The sequence below is a fragment of the Ambystoma mexicanum genome, chromosome 11, assembly GCF_040938575.1.
Source record: "Ambystoma mexicanum isolate Mex_15411 chromosome 11, UKY_AmexF1_1, whole genome shotgun sequence".
NCBI classification, from domain to species: Eukaryota; Metazoa; Chordata; class Amphibia; order Caudata; family Ambystomatidae; genus Ambystoma; species Ambystoma mexicanum.
In genome coordinates this window covers 356439468-356452855 of record NC_090934.1, presented here as the reverse complement: position 1 = coordinate 356452855, position 13388 = coordinate 356439468, and the positions used below count along the sequence as shown (strand labels likewise).

The 13388-nt window shown below is 46.0% G+C and overlaps 1 protein-coding gene across 9 annotated transcripts in view; it reads right to left on the bottom strand.

The window, feature by feature from the left end:
• The window catches only part of EYA3 (EYA transcriptional coactivator and phosphatase 3), a 2553793-nt gene that overhangs the window by 1534715 nt on the left and 1005690 nt on the right, over positions 1 to 13388 (bottom strand). For 7 of the 9 annotated variants that reach the window (XM_069623074.1, XM_069623072.1, XM_069623073.1 and 4 more), the window contains one exon: positions 10225 to 10362. The exons of the other annotated variants lie outside the window; for them this stretch is intronic. In XM_069623074.1, coding sequence (XP_069479175.1) covers positions 10225 to 10362 — 138 coding nt within the window. The remainder of the gene's footprint in view (positions 1 to 10224; positions 10363 to 13388) is intronic. 9 annotated transcript variants of the gene reach the window in all.

Sequence of the window (13388 nt, the reverse complement as noted above, 5' to 3'; positions counted from 1 at the left end):
TGTCTGCGTCCTAAGCAGCTTAAGAAACTCACCAGTCTTCTGTTGCCCTTAGGTTCGGCCATGTCTCTGGCATTATAATACTGTCCTTGTACATTCTGGGTATGTATCCCCCCCCCCCGACTTGGCCATTGGCTTCGGTTGCAGGAAAATTACGCATTTACCAGAGCTGGGTTAGGATGCATTCCCTTTTGCTCAAAAACGAAATCAAGTTTCAACATGAGACACCTGGCGAATCCACAATCCTGACACAACAAGGGAGACCACCTATGGACAAGCTATCGGGTCTGAAACTGCCCAGCTGAAAAATGAAAATAAAATTCACGGACCTGTCCAGTAGTTTACCACATTGATGTTATAAAACCGAAAAGTAATCATAGCATTAGATCCCAAATTAATATACACATTATCCAAAATTAACGTTTAAATTTACCCTGGTGTGGAACAATTTAAGAATGATGTTTGCCACTCTGTAGTAAAATTTATAAAGTAACAAGAATAGACTGAGGCGCGACCGGCTGACATTGCTTAGCTGAGCCTACCTCTTGCCTGAAACTAAATGCAGGGTCACATTATATCACTACACTACTACTAAGCTCACTATTTGCTCATGTTCATCGCTGGAAAGCTTTACAAAAGCACTAAAAACAACCTTCCTATTTAAGTAAACCTAAGAGATCTATATTACAGTCGCTATTCCTTGATCAATGTACAAACAATACTTAACATCTGCGCCCGAATGCAGTTTATTCTGCTTGGTGTGCATAAAAAAATCAAACTACACAATAGAGGAAACAACTGAAATCTGCTTTTCAGCTACTTCCTTTACAGTGTAGTGCAGTGAAACAATGTGGCTGGTGTTTATTTCAGACTAGATGAAGCATCATCTGAACAATGTCAGGTTTCCAATCATCAAACCGTTTTGTTACTTTTTAAAGGTCGCTGTGGTATGGCAGAGATTAATTTGCAAATTTGAGGTTTCGTTGTGGGGGAGAATTTACATATGGGATTGAATTCTATCTTTTAAGATACCACCCAGGATTACTACAATGTTTTAGATGAACACGTTACTTTCTTACCTGGTAACGTTCTTTCGATGGGATGGTCCGACGACGTATTCCATATCTATGACAGGTAATGTCCACAGCTGTGCTGCTTCGGAAAATCTTCGGCGTCTGCGTCCTGCATCGATGACGTTAATGCGCCGTCCCCGAGGACCTGCTCCGACGGCCGACGTCACCCGATGTGATAAGTAGGACGCACGACGCCCATAGCCTCAGTCGTAGTTTTTTCCCACAGAACGTGTGCCACCAGTTTTCTGCCAGTCAGACACACAAGGCCTTGCTGAACGCAAGCTCCAATCGCAAAAGAAATTCTGCAGCGGGGAAGGTAGGGAGGAAGCGATATGGAATACGTCAACGGACCATCCCATCGAACGAACGTTATCAGGTAAGAAAGTAACGTGTTTTTCGAGGGGATTGGGTCCTCCGAAGTATTCCATATCTATGACAGACTCCCAAAACAATACCAAGCAAGGAGGTGGGAAAAGAATGTAGAACACAAATTTAGCATGCCCAATCAAATTTCGGAATAAAGGACTGCCTTGCCAAAGGCTAGATCCTGCCCTCGGATGGAATTGAGGGAGTAGTGCCGTACAAAAGTATGTACTGAAGCCCAGGTGGCTGCATCACAGATGTGACGAATAGGAACACCCCTCTGCAGGGCAGTAGATGCAGCCACTCCCCTGGTAGAATGGGCCCGCAAGCCAGCCTTACCCGCCAAGCAGTAACACTCGAAGATAGCTAAAATAATCCAACGAGACAAAGTCTGTTTCGTCACAGCTTGTCCCAAACGCTTTCCAGCGTAACCAATGAAAAGTTGATCGTCCACTCTGACCCAGGACATGCGCGAAATATAAAAGCTCAACGCTCTCCTAGGATCAAGCCTATGGAGCCTCTCCTCTTCCTTACCAGGATGTGGAGGAGGATAGAACGCCGGAAGAACAACCTTCTGGCTCAAATGAAATTCCGAAACCACCTTTGGAAGAAAAGAAGGACGAACTCTAAGGACAATCCTCTCTTTATGAAACACAGTGAAGGGTGGCTTAACTGAAAATGCCTGTAACTCACTCACTCTGCAAGCAGAAGTAACCGCAACCAAAAACACAGTTTTCAGAGTTAACAGTCTCAAAGGGCAAGAATACAAAGGCTCAAATGGAGCAACCATAAGAGACTTAAGAACAAAGTTCAAAACCCAAACGGGCACCAGAAAAGGTGACGGAGGGAACACATAAGTGAGCCCTTTCAAAAACTGAGAAATTAAAGGAATCTTAAAATAGGAACATTCTTCAGACGAGCGCTTAAATATGGACAGCGCAGCCAGGTAACCTTTAAATGGTCCCCACTTGCAAGCCCCTGTGGGCCAAGGAAAGCAAAAAAGACAGAACCATGGGAATGTCACATTCAAAAGGATCCACATTCTTAACTCTGCACCAGTCGCAGAACTTTCTCCAACGGCAACGGTACAGAGACTTTGTTGCCGGCCGCCTGGCCGAGAGCAACACCTCCATCACGTCTTCAGGGAGGTCCCAATCCTTATACCTCAACTTTTCAGAAGCCAAGCGTGAAGGTTGAGGGATCTGACCTCTGGATGGAGAACCTGACCCCCTCCCGTGAGAGAAGATCGTCTCGGTAGGGAAGACAACGTGGAGGGCAGATGGACAAGTCGAGAAGGTCCGGGTACCACGTCCTCCGGGCCCACGCCGGAGCAATGAGGATCATCTGGGAACCGAACCTCTGCAGTACTTGCTGGATGACGGGGACTGGAGGAAACACGTACAGCAGTGGGAATGACCACTCCACCATGAACGCGTTTCCTAAGGCTCCTTTTGTAGGAAATTCTCGCGAGCAGAACCTTTCGCACTTCCGGTTGACACTGGAGGCAAAGAGATCCACTTGATGGGTCCCCCAAAGGGCAAGGATCACAAGGAGAATCTCCTGAGCCAGCTCCCACTCGCGAGAGATCGCGCTCTGCCTGCTCAGAGTGTCCGCTGTCTCGTTGTCGTCTCCGGCCAGATCAACAGCCGAGATCGAAACTTCCTGCTGGATGGCCCAGAATTCGAGCTGCATCGCCTCCCTGCACAGAGGAAGTGACCCTGCCCCCCCCTTTTTGTTGAGGTAGTTCATGGCCACTGTGTTGTCCATTAGAATCAGGACACTCGTTCCTCGCACAGTCGGCAGAAAAGCCTTCAGGGCAAGCCCGACGGCCCTCAGCTCCAACAGATTGATATGGAGTCTGGACTCCGACAGAGACCAACGACCGCTGACTGTCAACTCGTTAGCATGAGCTCCCCATCCTGTGAGGGATACGTCCATCACGATTGTCACCTCCGGCAAGGGCAGCCAAAATGGGGCCCCCTTCATCAGATTGCCTTCGACGGCCCACCACAGAAGGTCCTGGGCGACCCAGGATGGCACCTGAACAGGGTCCGACAGCCTGCCGGAGGACTGAGACCACTGGAGCTTGAGAGCCCACTGTAAAGATCTCATCCGCAGACGAGCCTCTGGCACCAGAAGAATGCAGGATGCCATGAGGCCGAGCAGTCTCAAGAACTCGGACGCTGGGAGATACTGGGCAAGTTGAAACTTGTGCACCACATGCTGAATGTGAAGAGCCCTCACCTGGGGAGGAAAACACGGCCCCAGGGATGTGTCGAGCACTGCTCCGATGTGCTGGAGCCGCTGTGCTGGTGTCAAATGGGACTTCTTTAAATTGAGGGAGAAGCCCAGCTTGTGAAGGGAGTGGCAGGTGACAGACAGATGATCCAGGACTTGCTCGAGAGAGCTTCCCCTGATCAACCAATCGGCCAGGTAGGGGTAGACGTGAATCCCCCTTTCCTGAGATACGCTGCAACCACCACCATGAGCTTGGTGAAAACCCTTGGGGCGGAGATCAATCCGAACGGCAGGACCCGAAACTGAAAGTGTGAGTCGCCAACCGCGAACCTCAGGTACTTCTTGTGCTTGGGATGGAACGGCACATGGAAGTAAGCGTCCTTGAGGTCGAGAGACACCAACCGGTCCTGAAGCTGAAGGGCCTGGAGGACATGAGAGAGAGTAACCATCTTGAACTTTTCCTTCCTGAGGAGTTTGTTCAAAGCGCGCAAGTCCATGATGGGTCTCAATCCCCCCGCCCCATCTTTCTTCGAAATCAAAAAATAAGGGGAATACCATCCCTTGTTCCTCTCTGCTACAGGCACCAGTTCTATGGCGCCTTTCTCCAGCAGGGCTTGAATTTCCTGCGCAAGGAGCGGATCCGGACCCTTCAAAGAGAGGTTCCCTGGTGGATTGTCGTGAGGCCTCTGCCGAAAGGGAAGACAGTAGCCGTGGGTTATGATCTCCAGAACCCACACATCTGAAGTAATGGCTTGCCACTCTACAAGATACTGCGCCAGCCTTCCCCCAAACGGCGAACCATGGGACCTGGCCTCATGACTGAGTGGTAGCGGCTGCGGCGTTGCCTGAAGGCAAAGAGGCAACTGCCTGAGCGTCCTCGGCACCTCGAGTACCCTTGTTTCCACCTCTGGCACTCGTACGGTGGCCTCTTTGACTGCTAGCTCCTCTCGCTTTACTGAAGGACGAGTAATAGCAAAAGGAACCTCCCCTCCATTGCTGTCCCCTAGGATGAAAATGCGGAGGTTGTCGAACTTCAGAGCCCAACGACTTTACTGCAGCTTTGGAGGTCTGCAACCTCTCAAGGCTCTCGTCAGCCTTGCTGCCAAAAAGATGTTCACCGTCAAAGGGCATGTTGAGGTGCCGGGACTGCACATCAGGAGCGAACCCAGACTTCCGCAACCATGCAAACCTGCGTATTACGGTGCTTGCCACCATGGACCGGCTGACGCAATCTGCCATGTCCAAACCCGACTGAACGGCCTCACACATGGCATCCTTGCCATCCTGAACCATAGCAAGGAAACCATCCCGTTCGTCCCCTTCAGGAATATGTTCAGCCGCTAATGCAACACAGTTCCACAGAGTGTGTGCGAAACGAGACAAGGCACATATGGAGTTGGCCGCCTGAAGCGCCATACCCCCTGAAGAAAACACGCTTTCTTCGGCCAGCCGTCAAAACGTTTGTCGTCCCTATCTGGAGGGATGGTAGGATACGACACCTGCTTTGCCGGGGCCGTAGCCGCCTGCACCACCAAACTCTCCGGAGTGGGGTGCCTGGACAAGTAGCAGGGGTCGCTACTGGCTGGACGGTATTTTCGCAATAAAGACTTGCCCAATGCCGGGAGACTCTCCGGAGCAGTCCAAGCCGCCGCCACCCTTCTCTGCCGAGCCATATGAAACTGCAATACCGGGTCAGTGGTGGGACCAAGATCAAGGATGTCTGAGATCATCCTGAACGAACTCCCCTGGGGGAGCCGACCAACCCAAGTACTCGGTGACCCGAGACATAAGGCTCCGATATGAAGAATCGGCATGAGTGCCAGGCTCCGGCCTACAAAACTCCACCTCCGGAGAGGTGTCCAGGTCCACTGGCATCATGCAGTGACTGCCTCAGTTCAGCAAACTGGCTATGGCCCGAGATAAGCTCATCTGGTACCGGAACCGGAACCAAGCCTTCATCAGAGCCTTCATCACCCTCTGAAATGTACTCCAGGCGGTGAGAGGAAGACATGTGGGTACCAAAGCTGTGCCTGACCTTAGCCAGAGCCTTTCTAAGGGCTAACCCCGTGCCACGGGGCCCCTCCGACACCACCGCCTCGAAAGGCGTTGAGGGCGGCGAACGAGTCGGCGTCGAGAGAATGGGCGTTGACTTCAGCTGCAGCGCCGAAGGCATCGATGGCATCGACACAGGCCGCGAAGCCGGAGCTGCGAGCGTGTCTCTCAACGACCTAGGCGCCGACAGCATAGACGACCCGCTCGGAGGCGGAGCTTCGAGAGAAATCGTGGACGACCTCGGCGCCACAGGCATCGACGTCTTCTTCGAAGATGGCACAGGATCACGCGGTCTCGAGCACGTCGAGGACCGGGACCTGGAACGGGCATGGCGAGAACGGCTACCCTTGTCCGAGCGGGACTTCTCCCACAAGCCGTGCTGACCACCCGAGCCCCCAAGGCGTACGAGCGGTGTCTCGACCGGTGCCGACCGACCCCACTTGGAGGCGCGGACAGACCAGTGCCCTGCGATTCAAGAATGGCTAGCATCTGCTTCCCAAAGGAAGCCCATTCCTCCGGTGTCGCTTGCATGGTGGGATAAGCGACCCGCCGACGGGCGGAGTCCTCAGAAGAGGACGGGGAAGGCGACCGATGCCAGTGCTTCCGGGAATGCCTCGAAGAGGCATAGGAGTGGCGAGACCGACTCTTGGAAGGAGACCCACTGGACTTCCGACTATGACGTGGAGAGTCGCCTCTCGAGTCATCCGTTGAAAGCCACGTAGACCTCGACTTCCGGGGCTTAGACAACCGACCTACCGACAGCTTCTTCTTGCGTTCCCGCAAGGCCTTGGCCGTGAGCAACTGGCAGTCGACAGTCGTCCGTATCGTGGGCCTCCCCGAGGCACCAGAGGCAGGCGTCGTGCGAGTCTGTGACCGACATCTTGGACCCACAGTCCCCGCATTTCTTGAAGTCCGGACGCGGGGTTGAAGACGAAGTAGACATCGCCACGAACAGGTCTTCACAAAAAACTAAACAGGTTCAATGAACCGAGAAGAAAACAGCAAACTCCAAAGAGTCGCGTCGTACCGAGATTCACGAAGCGAACACATTTGCGGAAAAAACGGAACTGAGGATATGGGCGTCGTGCGTCCTACTTATCACATCGGGTGACGTCGGCCGTCGGAGGAGGTCCTCGGGGACGGCGTATCGACGTCATCGACACAGGACGCAGACGCCAAAGATTTTCCGAAGCAGCACAGCTGTGGACATTACCTGTCAGATATGGAATACGTCGGAGGACCCAATCCCCTCGAAAAAATATGATGCATGCTACCCACTCCTCTGTAACCCTTTACATCACATAATTAACCGATAAAATCTTAGCTGTTTTGCTAAAAAATGTGGAAAAGCTACTGCACCAGTGAGACTGATAAGAAAACAGGAAAATGAAGAGGAGGGTTAGGCTTTTACAGCAGAGATGGGTTTAAAACTCTACAAAATGGAAGCGTGACGGTGCATTTCTTGTCCCTTTTTCTTTTTAATAATTTAGAGGCAGTGTCTGTCCATGGAAATTAATACTTTTTCACATGGACAAACAGACAAGTAAGCAATGCGTGAAGTCTGCAATCATGGAGAAGGGAAGTAGGCACATGCCAGTCCCCAAACCTGAATTTTTTTTTTTTTTTTTTTTTTTAATTGTATTGATCTAGCTGATTACATCAACTTTTCAACAACAATTTTTTCTCAACAAACTTTACATAGATGTATAAAAGAAGGAAAAAAGTAAATGGTCAAAAGCATCAATAAGATTAGCATTACAATGTCTGATAGTGACAGTCAGGTTACAATACTATGTATTACGTATTCTCCTTGCTATCTATACAATGTTTGGCTGTACTTAATAGCTTAACATAAGTGTAAAATACTAAGTTGTTATTGCACATCTACTCAATTGTAAAAGCACAAGAAGGTGCACGTCAAAGCAATTTAAATGAGTAGGAAGATATAACAAAATATGGCAAAAAAGATATAAGAGTGCATGCATAACATGCGTTTGTGTACAATAATTCATGTCATCGTCAATTATCACACAGTCGTCATGTGGCTTTTTGCACCGTCAGTTTTTACTGCAACTTAAAATAACTTATAAGTCTTATCCGATTTACTGATTAATGGCTGGATTGGACTGTCAATTTATCTTGGTTCCATTCCAGTGCTTCCAAATAATTAATCGCAACTATTCTCACTTGAATTTTATCAGTTGCAAAGATTAAAATCCGAAAGGTGTCTGCATCTAAATTTCTGTTGTGTAAGAACAGCGATCTGAAGTGCAAATTATGTTGAACACTCAAGGAGGGACATTCTGCTATGAGGTGTTTCAGCGTCTTCACAATGCCATGACTAGGACAATGGCGACACTCATTGTTGTCGGGCAATACTAATGTGCGACAGGCCAGAATTGGTCTCGTAGGCCATAGATTAAGCCTTAGTCGCACCCACGTGCTTTTAAGCTTGGGGAAGGGACATTTAGTTATGTATACTTCAACCATACCTAGAGCTTTACTGGTGAATGGATTCTGGTTGAAGTCTTTATAATTAGACCATAGATTGCATGTACTTATCCAATCGTGTAGCAACAATTTACATTTGGCTCGAGTTGGGTCATTTAGCAGAATATCGTCAGTGATGCTGCTGCCTCTAACGCTTTCATTAAAAAAAAAATTCCCATTGAATGCAAAATATTAGTTTTGAAGTGCCAAAAAACTTTGCTATAACAGACACCAAATAACTATTTGTACTCAGCAAGCACTTTCTAGAAAGTATGCAATATTTCCACAAATATAAACAGTACAGTGAGGATGCACCCAATTCAAATCTTATAAGGGCCATGTGTGTAGCCTAAGGCAAACAAGGTAACTCTTCCCAAAATCTGCCCTCTGTCCTTACCCAGAATTTTTTCCGCTAGGATTGATTTAGTTTCGGAACCATATAAAACCTGAGGGGCTACTTTTGTTAGAAAAATGCTGAGATGTTCCGTACTGAGCGTGTAGGACTTTAGCTTGAGATATGGCAGAACACATTTTGGTTGTGATAGAGGTAAGCTACGGTAAATCAGCTGGATTGTCATTTGTGTTTACTCCAAGGTAGATGTACTGATGGACAATTTGAATGGGTGCATTAGAGAGAGTACATGCTCTTGTGAGGAGTTTCTTTGTTGTTGTCTAGTGCCTGGGCATATCATCACCTTGGATTTCTCAAGATTGATGTTGAGAAGGTTTTTGTTAGCATATATATCCAAGGCGAGCAGCATTCTCTGTAGGCCTTTGTGCGTTTTAGATATGGGCACCAGGTCGTCTCTGTAAAAGAGACAAGGAATGCAATGGGGAGCAAGTTTTGGCGCATCCGTCAACAAGAGCATGAAATCCTTCACGAAAAAAGTTGGAATAGGTTTGCGAAAGCATGCCACTTAAAGAAAGGTGCATCTGTATAGAAGTGTTCGAGTGAAAGAGCATGCCAGTCCCCCAAACCTTAATTTTGCTTAAACTGCATAGTTTCTCGAACCATGCTATATGGTACAATACTTCCAATAGTAGGAAAGAGAGGCATATTGGTGAATGAGGCCATTAATCATTGTGTTGAGCCCTGTTAAGTTGTACTGTTTGCGACAAAGCAGACCAGAAAGAGAAGGATTGTCTTGATAGACAGTAGAATTATCTGTCACACTGTAGGATTGCTTTATTTACAAGTGTCTTCTTTTATTTATTGTGGAAGCAGTTCTCTTGTTAATCTAGGTTTTAACAAGTTTACATGTTTATTAAAGTTTCAGTTCACATAAGAGGAAACAGCAGGTAGTAATTTTAGAGGATCAAATATTCAATTTTAATAATAAACCTGCAGCTCAGAAATAAAGAGCTACCAATAATCAGAATTTTAGAGTGTAGCTTTATGTATTATAAACACGCAGAAAAGATGAAAAAATACATCTTAATGTATTAAAAACCGTAGCTGCCAAGAATCTTTATCAACAGTTAAACGTATAGCTTAATTTGTGATCATTACCCCATTCTCTGCTTTTACTGATATGCATCTACCACACTGCTGGCTGGCAGGAATGAAAGAAAATGACATTTGGGTTGGTGTATTTAACAGATGATCAAGTGTTGAAATGACACGGATGTTAACAGCATTACAAATGATCAATTGTTGCAAATAAATTATTTGTTAGAAGCCAGACATGCATATTATTCCATTGAACAATTACATCTTTAAGACGCAGGGGGAATGAAACTGACCGTTGTGTCAGTGTGTGCAGAGATTGCTAGGTGGTGAATCAAAGACTAAATAGACACAGGCATGCAGGGAGAACGAATAAGAAAGGGTAGAAGATCATGCTTAAGACAACATTGGAACATCAAATAACATGGCATGTATGTTGCATGTGATGATTTCTGTGATAATGCAGCTTTGAAATTAACTATGATAACCATGGGCAGGTCATTGTCTGACAAAGACCTGCCAGCCATTAAGTAGAGATGCAGATAAATAATCATGCCAATTTACCTTGGACTGCAAAAGAATAATGTGCTGGACTGGGATGACTGATGTTTAACCCTGAAGTACTGGTGAGAATACTGGACTGACTTGGAGATGTTGTCTGAATTAAACCACTTTCAGATTTGACACTTGGCCACAATGCACCTGAATTGAATAAATTGGACCAATTACAAACAATACAGGCAGACATAACGGCAATCTACAATTCAAAATGACTGCTTGTTACAGAATAAGAACATATACTCATCATGCAACAATGGCAGTAAACCAACAAATGGATATCCCCTTGATCCATTTCTTTCCTTCTGCAAATAAAGGTCCTGAGACCCTGGTGGACGCAGAATATGCAAATCCTTGGAAAAACATTGGCACTCCAGATCTATGATGGTAATTGTTTGTAGTATAAAAGCCTTGTGACATGACATATATCCAATATATACTTGTATATGTGCACCTAACTCTAGCCTTCCATACTTGGGGTAGATGAGGGTGCGAGTGCCCTACCGCCTGAGATTACCCCACAAGTACATGGAGAATTTCCAGATTGGCGCCACAGACTTTAATGTAAATACTATTACTGTTATTATGGGCATTTGCAGAGCATTAATATCAGTACCAGCGCAGCCAGTTGGTGCCAAGTCTAAAATCAGTTTACACCAGTTGGAAGATTTCAGGTTTCACCGCCTAGTTGAAGGTTAACTTATTCTGATAGAAACAATCTATGGGGGAATATATTTCCCAATTCTGGAAGCTAGAACAATCAAACACTTGTCTGAAAAAAACATGATTTGTGGAAAAAAGTAATTGACAGTAGGTAGGCCAAATAGTAAAATATCATGGAAGGGAGGGGGGTGAGGTCTACGTTTCTAAAATTGTGAGGTGAAGAATGAGGGACCCTGGCTTTTGAATGGACAGCGAACTAGGCAATGATTAATACTTTTATGTCTAACACTTCTGGCACGGGCGAGGGCTTCACAGTGCATGATATGGTATGGGAAAGGGAAGAGGCGGTGGGCGTTGCTGTGTAGTAATATAATATAAAATGAAGGCGGGGCCTTTAAGATGTAATGGGGTGACCCTGAGATGCCCACCACAGAAAGAACATTGGGATATTTTGGAGGCATTAAACATTGTGGATCTCTGGTGCTGCAGGTACTGCAGGTATACTTTACCCGCCATCTGAGAACATCTACAAATGAAACGAGAAAAACGAATTGCTGCTTCACAACAGACTACAAAAGAGTAGCAAACAAAATGCCAAAATACACCAACACTTGTGATGTTGTACGGTAGCAAAACCTCATACAAGCATGAAGGACAGAGCTTTATCTCACCCGACTAGCTACTCTCTGCTCCTAGTATGGGTGCAAACATCAATGTTACAACATGCAAGATGAGAAAAGCCTGAAAGAAAAGCAGACAGAACAATCCTTATATTAGAATAGCAAGGTAAGCAAAGCAAACAATGTCCTCTCTGAGAGCACATGTTCATGAGTAAAGAGTAACTGGATACTTTGTATCCGGACACAGATGAAGGGGAAGGGGAAGGGTGTTCTGTGTTATGCATTATGCTAGGTTTGTATGTTTACCACTGTGTTTATCTGTGTTCGAGTTCTTTAGCGTTTAGTAATTCTGGGTTCCATCGATGCATACACATTGAGAATTCCTGGGTTGTAGGATTCTCAGGATGTGTACACATCGCGTGGTTTGAATTGTTGAGCAGTTTGACTCCAGCACCCAAAGCTGTAGGTGCGTCTGCTGCCTTCATTTTATTTAATAAACACTTCTGTTTAATACCCACAGCATCAGTCGTCATTCAACACATTACAAGGAGTCTCCATTTCACAGCACATGGTATATTAGAACTCTGACAGGTCACACAAGGTAAGCTGGAATGTTTTGCTCTGAACACATGCAGGTTGCTTTCTGACTGCTTGCGGACTGGATAGCTCCCTGGAGTATGGGGAAGCATTTAATACATGTATGTATTATCAATACTAGAAGGAATCATCTTTGAAGACAACAGTGGACCAACTGGGTAGTTTCTGATGTAGCCCAAACCGAGGTCAATGTCTCCCAGAAATGAACATTACACAGGAAAGAGAATTGAAAATGCAGGATGATTTGGTAATTGGAGAAGTACGTTTTTGCACAGCTAGTGAGTAAAATACAAGTTATTTGCAGAACTGACATATTCTGTAAGTTGCTAATTCCCCTTCTTTGACACCAATAAAATGGCCACACAGGCTCACATTGTTTTGATATGATGTCTATGCATCAACATATTTGCACAGCAATACAAAATTACAAAAATGGGAGTGCCACAGTCTAATTATCAATAAAGAAGCAAGACAAAGGGTGGAGGGTGTCTTAATGAGGAAGGAGGATACAAAATAACAGTACAAGAGTCACTACAGTGATGATCTTGCATCCAACTCTCAGCATTATGAAGAAGAATCATGATAGACCGGAAAGGCAGCATAAGTGTGTCCACCTGCATTAAAGTTAATATTCAGAAGGACCTAATCCAAAACAAGTCTCCAATCTAGGGTAAAAATGTATAGAATAGTAGTTGCAGAAAGCATATGGCTGTACTACAGGTGGTATTGCAAAGAAGATGATGGTGGAAAAGCAATGATAATCTCTGAACCAAAATCCATCCCTTACCAAATCTGCCAAAGTGCAAGACACCAGACTGTAAGCAATGGAAGCTTTGAAGATTTCTTGCCAGGATAATTACCACTGTAGATAACAAAAAGCCAGTTCAAGACTAGCAATACTTCATTCATTCATTCATTCATTCATTCATTCATTCCAAACAGAATACAAGACCTTGTGGTTGCAGTTTCCTAGGCGTCATGGGAATGACTGAATAAGAAGCAAGCTGGCCAACAGATGAACTTGTCAATTGAAAAATCCTCGACAAAATATCAGATGGGTCCAAAGAACAACCTTACCACATCGTACCACAGGAGAAAGAGCCCCCAATATACTAATATGCAGTGAAATTTGACATGTGGGATTTAATCAAAGGCCCAAACAAACATAACTGAAAGGCCCACTGGAAAAATGACGTGCCAGCCTGCAAAGAACCTTCACACTGAAAACGGGACTATTAAGGCAGACTATGTGGGTGTCTTTGTGCAGTTGAAATACAGGGAAAGCTGAAA